Below are 9,307 nucleotides of genomic sequence, written 5' to 3'. Positions count from 1 at the left end.
GACATTTCTATTATACATTACAGTTAGTACAATTCAAAAGTACAAATCAAAATTAGAGGATATATATTGTAAACATACCAATTGTTACATATATTTGTATGTCATACTTCTCTTTCTTTAATCATCATTAAATCAATATACAAGACTACTGTCAAATCTCAGATTTTTTCTGCATGTACCTGGAGAGATCTCAACCTTGCATGCCAGTTTTCACGACAAACTCCTTTCTCCATATGCTCCTATCGCGAACAATCATGTCTTTTCTCCCTCTCTCATAGACAAAACTTTTGTGATTTGGTCAAACCTTGGCATTCAGATCTTTAGGGATTTATTTATTGATGGTGTCTTTGCTACCTTTCAACAACTTTCTTTCAAATTTACTCTTTCATCTCGAGATTTTTTCAGATTTTTACAGGCTTTGTTCATAGTAATTTCCCCACTTTTCCTAGGCTGCCTGCGGACTCTGACCTTGACTCCTTGTTTGTGCCCATTCCTAGGCTGAAAGGATCTATTTCAATTCTTCATACTCGCATAGCCTCGATCCGCTCTAAGTCTTTAGGCTCAATCAAGGCCCTCTGGGAGGAGGATATAGGAGAGGCTATTCCTGACTAGCTTTGGTCACGTATCCTTATACGGGTACATAAGTCTTCTATATGTGCTAGGCATTGTCTTCTTCAATGCAAATTTGTGCACCGCGTTTACTATACCAGGGCTCGTCTGTCAAAATTTTATAGCACTGTTTCCCCAGTTTGTGATAGGTGCCAACAGTCTCCTGCAAACCTTATACACATGTTTTGGTTGTGCCCCCAGCTCAAGAGTTTTTGGACAGAGATATTTGTTGTTATATCAGATGTGGTTGGCAGAAAAATTGATCCCAACCCCCAGAGTGCTTTGTTTGGGGTGTTTTCGGGGCCATCTCCTTTGTCCCCTTCCCAAGAAAATTCTTTATCCTTTATGACCATTATTGCAAGGAGGATAATTCTTCTTAAATGGAAATCATCACAACCTCCCTCCTTTATACATTGGTTGAGAGATATTGTTTATTTTCTTAAACTTGAGAAAATTAGGATGTCATTACGGGGTTCCTCTGACAAATTTGCAGCAATCTGGCAACCATTACTACGATTGATTGGTCAAGTTAATTTTCATTCTGTCCCAGTTTAGTCCTTTGTGTATGTATTTATCTGCTCATCCTGTGTCCTTTCTCTTGGATCTTCTCTTTCTTATGGCTCCATATTTACTTTCCTGGGCACAAACTGTCAACATTACGATAAGCTTTGTGTAAAAGAAGATGAAGAAAAAACTTAAATTATTTTTCTGGCCAATTTTCACTCTAAAGCTGTGAAATTCTTTTGATTGTTTCAATTTTTTCTTGTTTGGAGGAAAGTTTTGTTTCAGTTTTGGTAACAAGGTACTATTTCAAGCATATAAAAGACAAAAAACAGTGAATAAATGAAGTGGGTGTAAAGAGATGTGATTGTGAGTTATTTTTGGTTCTGGTGTTGCAACAACTCAGTCTGTTACAGATAAAGATATTTAAATTTAAGTGAAAAATATCTCTTGAATGTTTTATGAGAAAAAGATAACCACTGCTGCTTCATATTTGTTTCATATTCTGACTAGAAAATGTTAAATTTTCTATATGAGCATCACTTTACTACTGCCCCTGAAGACAAAGTGGCCATGCAGTCAGATGAAAAATATAAAATGGTCAAAGATGGTCATTGCACAAGAATAAAGAAAACTCAAGCACCCTGTATTTATAAAAATAAGGCGATTTCAAATTTTATTTCAAATTCGTGTGATTCCATAATCGATCGCCAGAGGGCGCTAACGTTCAATATATTCTTTGTGTAAATCCGTGCAAGTTTAACTTAGATTTTTAGTTATTTTTTGACAACAAAAAGAAATCCGAAAAACAAATAACTTAAAGGTTGTGACGCTTTGATTATAATTTTGATAAATATTTGTAATTATTTATACATTAATACTCAGAACTCAGAGTATTAATGAATAATACTCTAATATTAATGCATAATAATCAAATAGTTTAATAGTTTAATCAAACTATTAAAATATCAAATTTTATTGCGCTGATGTTTGATTTTACCATCAAGTAAAATCAATCAGATTTCTGTGGGTTATTTTATTCACACTGATACTGATTATCATAAATGATGTGCAGCAGCAGCAGCACCCATATAAACCATGGTATTGCAGCAAATCTGGGGAATTTTTCTTCATTTTTAAAAGTCTGGCAGCATCGTGTTTGATTCACCACAAAAACTCCTGAAAGATTATTAGATTATTATTAATTAAATTATTAGAGCTGAAAACAGGGAAACATGTACAAATACACAGGATGTCATTTCTAATCCACTGACTGAATGAACTGGATGGACAAGCTGTAAAAATCACTCAAGTAAAAAAGAAATCAACCATTAATAATTCTTCAGATTTAATGGAAATTAAATAGGCATTAACTGCTCATAAACAAGACAAAATAATACATTTCTGTAAAAGATGCCAGTTAGAAATTAAATATTTAAATCACAGAATTGATACAAACATTGTCAATATTAAATACTGGTAAATGATTGGCAGTCAGTCATAAAAAGAGGAAGCTGACAAACATCGACACTTCATGATGATGATTTCTGCTGTCAAACTGCAGCTGCTTCCACCTCGTATCAGGAGCGACAGACGCTTCCACCTCGCGTCAAGATGGTTTGCCGCTTCCACCTGGTGTCAGGATGGTCTGCCGCTGCCACCTGGTGTCAGGATGGTCTGCCGCTGCCACCTGGTGTCAGGATGGTCTGCCGCTGCCACCTGGTGTCAGGATAGTCTGCCGCTTCCACCTGGCGTCAGGATGGTCTGCCGCTGCCACCTGGTGTCAGGATGGTCTGCCGCTGCCACCTGGTGTCAGGAGCGAGAGCCGCTTCCTTACGGGGAGTGTACAGAGGAACTTAGCCGAGACATTGTTTGTGCAACATGGGAAGGAAGCTAGGCAGCAAAGAAAAGTGATGTTGCCTATGTAGCTGCTTTAAATCTGGCTGAAGACACTAGGTCAGACACACCAGCCTTACCTAGCATTAGCCACGAGGAGCTAGTGAGAGCACAAAGACAGGACACAACAATAAGAACTTCTCCGTTTAAGAGACAAAACCCACACTAGCTGACAGAGACAGACAAAATGCAGATGGGTTAGTGAGGAGGTTAATGCATGAGTGGGGGAAGCAAAGTGGAGAATGAGCTACTTTACAGGGAAACTGGGGGTATAAAGCAGCTTGTACTGCCTGCAGAGTACAGGTCCTTGGTGCTAAAACACCTTCATAAGGACATGGGTCACTTCAGTCCTGAAAGAGTTATCAACCTAGCCTGAGATCGCTTTTACTGGCCCTTTATAAAGAAGGACATCGAGGCTTATGTGACAAGACAATGTCCCTGTATAAAACAAAAGAAACCCACCACACATGTTAGGGCACCCGTGGGAAGTAACAGTTCCAGTGCACCCATGGAGCTAGTATCCATTGACTTTATGCATTTAGAAAAGAGCAGAGGTGGTTGCGAATATATACTTGTCGCAGTTGACCACTTTACGCATTTCGCTCAGGCGTGGCCAACCAGAAACAAGTCAGCCAAAACTGCTGCGGAGAAACTATAAAGTGATTTTATTCCTCGCTCCGGTTACCCTGCTAGGCTACATCATGACCAGGGCCGTGAATTTGAAAACTCACCGTTTAGGGGCCTACAGCAGCTGTCAGGTGTCAGTCACTCACGTACTACACCATACCACCCACAAGGAAATCCTGCCGAGCGATTTAACCGCACCCTGCTACAAATGCTGAGAACTCTTGAAGAGACAGAAAAGAGTAACTGGAAAGACTTTTTGCCTCAAGTTGTTCATGCATATAATTGCACAAAACACAAGGCCACAGGGTTTTCACCACATTTCTTAATGTTTGGACGGCACCCCTGCTTGCCTGTGGACCTCATGTTTGGACTCAACACAGAGGAGGACAGTGAAACACCACATGGATATGTGCAAAAGTGGGCAAGGAGGATGAAGGAGGTTTATCGCATTGCTACCAACAACAGCCAGCGATCGAGTGCTCGTGGAAAGAAACACTATGACCGATATGTGAGAGGAGTTGTCTTAGAGCCAGGTGACCGAGTGTTAGTTCGCATCCTTGGGACCTGGAAAGCTCAGATCATATTGGGAGCAGACTGTGTACATTGTCAAAGAACAGATTAATGACAGCCCCATCTACAAAGTATATCCTGAGAACAATACAAGTCAGCGAATAAAAAAAACACAATCTGGATGTCAACAACAGCGCTGGTCGTCATTGCCGACTCCTTGTTTATTTTCTCTTCAGATTGTGTCAACTCTGTTACAGCAGTTCTGACACCCAGGACCTGTAACATTTGTCCATCTTAAACAAAGTGCCATTCAAAAAACTATGACCAGTTCTGATTCTATTCATAATTATCTCCTCCCTCCTGTTGTAATTCTTAAAACATTTTATATTCTTCATAAATATTACGCGTCTCATTTCATATCAGGCAGCTGATTAATCTTTTCTTGCTGAATAATTTGGAGCATAGCATCCCCTGCTGGTCGGAATTGGAAACTCCTACAGATAGTAACACATCAAGGTATGTAAGGTTTTTCTCCAGTTTCAAACCAAACAGCTGTTTCCTTTGTTCTCTTCCTGAAAGACCAATCCGTCTGCATTCTAAGCAAAAATACTTAGTCATTCTGTGCAAAACCAGCTGTAATGTTGAATGGCCTAAAGACAAGAATTTAACATAGGAATATAAAAGCAGAATTTAGTTACATGAAATAAAACAAACAGACCTGCTCAGAAATGTTTCTGTCTCTCGGAGTCCAGATTAACTCAGAGCTCCTTCCAGGTGCAGAGCTTTTGTGACACTGACTGAAAATCAGGACAGTCAGGTTTTATAAACTCCCTCTCATAATCTGTCATGCATATTTCTATGTCTGCCACTGATGAAAGTTTCAGACAGTAGATCCTTTATCTGACAGGATTTATATCAGACTGTGTTCTAAAATCAAATATTTGCTCCACCAAAGGTACCAAAACTCTCCGCCCGCTGTCTGGAGTGACAATGTTCATTTAAAGTTGTGTTCAAATCACAATTCCCACATTTAAAATGCAGATTGGTTGTTGCTACTGGTTACCCATTGCTGCAGATTATAAAAATACTTTTATTGCATTTAATTGAGCTTGAAAGACATAACCAAACACAAAGGAGTTTAAAAGTTAAGCTGAAAATGGTGCAACTGGACTCAAAGCTGATAAAAAAAAAAGAAATAATTTTTTAGTTTTCACCACATGATGGCGCTCTAAATCATTGAAGAAAATCTCCTAGGCATCAACATCTGCAGAGGTAGCCCAGGTGTTTTGAACCCCTTCAGACATTGCAGGTCTGTCACTAATAATTTAAGAGCTCTGCTCCACCATGGCTGAAAGTCTTGGAGTGAAGATCTACAGCACGTCTGCGGACCATCCACAGGCCAACAGGTTGAGTTTCACTGGTCATTAAAAGCCGAGCTCCGTTCTGCTTTGACCAGTGGAAACTGAGTAGAACATCTCCTATGGGTCTTCGGTTACGCTCCATGACTAAAGTTTACTCCAGCTGGGCAACATGTTCTACCCGAGTGGGACTTTTCACATTCCTGTTGGTTCCCCAGTCATTTGTCCCAAAGAGCTTAGAGGCTTCTACATTGGTTTTTATCAGACAAGATCCAAACAAAACACCACTAAGACCTTTGCATGGTGGACTTTCAGGGACCTGGAACAAGATCTTAAGTATTTTCTTTTAGATTTTGGAGGAGCATAACGAGACCATCGGTAATTATGGGAATAAATTCGCTCATGATCACATGGTGTTGGCCCAGACTCTTAAAATCAACTCTGTTAAGAGAAAAGTGTCTTTTTCTCATAATGCATTTTGGTTGATGCTTTTAAGTTATTTTCCATTTACTCCTTAAAAAATGTTTCTTTACCAAAACAAAAACAAAAGATTAGACCTTGATTTGTGAATGATTCTCCTGAAATAAGCAACTATGAGTGAAAAGTAAAGGAAAAATATTGGCTTAAAAAACAACAGATGCTTAGGAGAAATTATGAGAAAAGACTCGAGAAGCAGAAACTTTCACTCACTAGACTAAAAAAAGTCAAAGACCATCATTAGTATAAAAAAACGATCTAAAAATTATACAGAAAGATTCTGAAAGTCACAATTCTGTCTGAAATTGAATCTATATCACCAATACATTTTCCAATATCCTAAAAAAATAAAAACCTTCTCAAACAAAGAGTTACAGATAAAAAACTAAAAGAAAATCACATGGGTAAAAATAACTTAAGTTTAGAGTAAAATTAACAATAAAGTCAATGCAGCTGTTTTAACAAAAAAGGGAAAACATCTCGGGTTTAATCATAACTTAGCAAAATTCAGCAACATCTGAATTGTTGCCATAATACAAACAGTATTTTCTCCCTGAATCAGAAACTCAGGGGAAAGTGATGAAAAAGTATATTAGAATAACAAATTGTTTTCAAATTTTTTGTGTTACAAACATAATGACAAACTACTTAGATTTAAAGTATTTTTTAATGCAAAAATAGAAAATTTAGCTTGTCTTCATAAAGATACCAAGCTTTTGCATGTTCTCTAAATGGTTGCAGAGCACCTGAAAAGGCGTACCCAAACATCAACTAACCAAAATTAATGAAGTAAAACAAAGTATAAGTACAAAGAATAGACATACAATAGCAACTTTACAAGTTTAAATCTGAAAGAAATCAAATCCATTGTTACTTCCAGAGATAAACACGCTATTAATATCTCACTAGACAAAAAAAAACATTAAAATGCATGCATAACTACATAAGACTTACTATCTCATTTAACCATTTTAAATGAAAAGACAAAACTGACAGAATAAAGTGAAAGTTTAGCGTTTTAGATAAACGTCCTGTTTTAAACTCTTCTTCTCCAAGCTGCTACATTACAGAAATGTTACCCAGCTGTAATTACTCTGCTTCCAAACCGGGAGATATTGTGTTTTGGTAGAGGAGTGTCAGATTATACTGTTCATCCTGTATGAGTCTTCATGTGATCAGTTAAATTTCTCTGATAACAGAAGACTTTTCCACACGTCCCACATGAGAAATAATTCCTATTTGAATGTGTATGCATGTGACCAATTAAAGTGCTTTTGTGTTTGTAACTTTTTCCACAGGTCCCACATGAGAAAGGTTTCTTATCTGTATGAGTCCTCATGTGAGCAGTTAAACCACCTTTTCGACGGAACCTTTTTCCACAGGTCCCACAAGAGTAAGGCTTCTCATTTGTATGCGTCTTCTTGTGCCAATATAAACAACTTCTGCTTCTGAACCTTTTCCCACAGCTTGTACATTTGAAAGGCATCTCACCTGTGTGAATTCTCATGTGAGAAGTTAGAATCGCTTTTCGATCGAAACTTTTTCCACAGGTCCCACATAAGAAAGGCTTCTGACCTGCATGAATCCTCATGTGATCAGTTACATTTACTTTACTGGTAAATCTTTTTTCACAGCTTGTACATGAGAAAGGCTTCTCTCCTGTGTGAATCTTTATGTGAACAACTAACTGAGACTTCCATGGGAAACTTTTTCCACAGGTCACACATGAGAAAGGCTTCTCTCCTGTATGAATCATCATGTGACGAATTAATTTAACTTTGGTTATGAAACTTTCTTCACAAGTCTCACATGAGAAAGGCCTCTCACCTGTGTGAATCATCAAGTGTTCAAGTAATTTAGCTTTGGTTATGAAACTTTTTTCACAAGTCACACATGAGAAACGCCTCTCACCTGTGTGAATCTTCATATGATTACGTACGTTCGATCTGAATCGGAAGTTTCTTCCACAAGTCACACATGAGAAAGGTTTCTCACCTGTGTGACGTCTCATGTGAGAACGTACGTCAGCTTTGGTTCTGAAACTTTTTCCACAGGTGACACATGAGAAAGGCTTCTCTCCTGTGTGAACCATAATGTGACGAAGTAACTGAGATTTGCTTGTGAAACTTTTTCCACAGGTTGAACATGTCAAAGGTTTCTTGTCTGAATGAGTTCTCTCGTGTGTTGTCAAGGAACTGCTTTGAGAAAAGGCTTCACCACAGATTTTACAAGAATATTGTTTTTGGTCTGGATGAGCTGTCTCGTGTGTTTTCAGTTTTTCATCTCTCTTTTTTCCTGAGTCCTCAGATTTGCTTCCTTCCTGATCCTGATTCTCATCTTCAGTAGAACCATGAGAGATGAGTTGGTTCCTCTGTGGTTCTGTTTCTTTCTGAATTCTTTGCACAGTAGAAGGATTCACCAAAGTGTCATCAGTCTCCAGTTTCAGCACAAGCTGTTCTTCATCCTGCCTGATGCCGAGTTGCTTCTCTTCCTCTTTGAGCTGTTGAGGTTCTGGTTCTTCTTGCTCCTGTTTTATCTGCAGAGGTTCTGGTTCCTGTTTTATCTGCAGAGGTTCTGGTTCCTCTTCTTTTAAAGTGGAGTTGCCCTCCTGGTTGCTGAGCTCATTGAGAACCCCGTCCTCTTTACACATGGAGTATTGGTGGAGATCTGGACCAAAACACAAAACAAAAACTTTTCATTTTGAGTCAAATAATCAACCTTTAACTTTAATCCCTTTATGCATCTATTTCTTGAATTATTCTAAACTTAGACATTTTTATGTATGAAAATCAGTCAAAACATATTGACATTCTCTCTTTTTTTCTGGCATAAAGCAAATTAAAGATTTTGGTAATTCTAAGTTCAGGTCCAATTTATCTTCTGAACATGAGGAAAAATGTGCTTGTATTTTTTTTAATCATGCATATGTGAATATCTCACTTTAACTCAACTCAAACTTAACACTAAGATTGAGAAAATAACAAAACTGTTTATTCTGACCAGAATGAACATACGGTACTTTGAGATCGCTGTGCACTACAACCTCAACTCCACCTCCAAACCGGTCGATCAGTTCTGCATGTGACCACCAGGGATATTATGTTCAATCAGGCTCAGCTTATCTCCACTAAGAAGCAGGATTTCCTCTAGAGTATCATCTTTACCTGCCCGGCTAAGCTTAGCTTGTTTATGTTTTTAGGGGGGTAATACAGTTTTTTTTTTCCCATTGTTAATAAACAGCACTGCAAACGTCTCTGTTGTTATGAGCGTTTCACTGGCAGAGCAGAATTATTCCTAAAAGATGGGTTTATAGTAGAGGTGTGCCGATC

At 38.2% G+C, this 9,307-nt stretch overlaps 1 protein-coding gene across 3 annotated transcripts; it reads right to left on the bottom strand.

Annotated features, from left to right (window-relative positions):
• Positions 1-6,234: 6,234 nt before the first annotated feature.
• LOC106939018 (gastrula zinc finger protein XlCGF8.2DB-like) lies at positions 6,235-8,741 on the bottom strand. Of its 3 annotated transcripts, none has more exons than XM_015021249.1 (2): positions 7,941-8,741; positions 6,235-7,856 (listed from the first exon to the last, which is right to left on the bottom strand). In XM_015021249.1, the coding sequence occupies exons 1-2, from the start codon at positions 8,626-8,628 to the stop codon at positions 7,129-7,131; spliced, it is 1,416 nt and encodes a 471-aa protein (XP_014876735.1). In that variant the 5' UTR covers positions 8,629-8,741; the 3' UTR covers positions 6,235-7,128. The 3 variants fall into 3 exon arrangements, with proteins under 3 accessions (XP_014876735.1, XP_014876737.1, XP_014876736.1); XM_015021251.1 differs by having other exon boundaries at positions 6,235-7,737; positions 8,074-8,739; XM_015021250.1 differs by having other exon boundaries at positions 6,235-7,805; positions 7,974-8,736.
• Between the last annotated feature and the right edge of the window lie 566 nt (positions 8,742-9,307).

This window comes from Poecilia latipinna, unplaced genomic scaffold (assembly GCF_001443285.1).
Source record: "Poecilia latipinna isolate Pla-1442-1.1 unplaced genomic scaffold, P_latipinna-1.0 Scaffold2751, whole genome shotgun sequence".
Lineage (NCBI taxonomy): Eukaryota > Metazoa > Chordata > Actinopteri > Cyprinodontiformes > Poeciliidae > Poecilia > Poecilia latipinna.
Note: the sequence above shows the minus strand (reverse complement) of the source record. Positions and strands in the feature narration are given on the sequence as shown.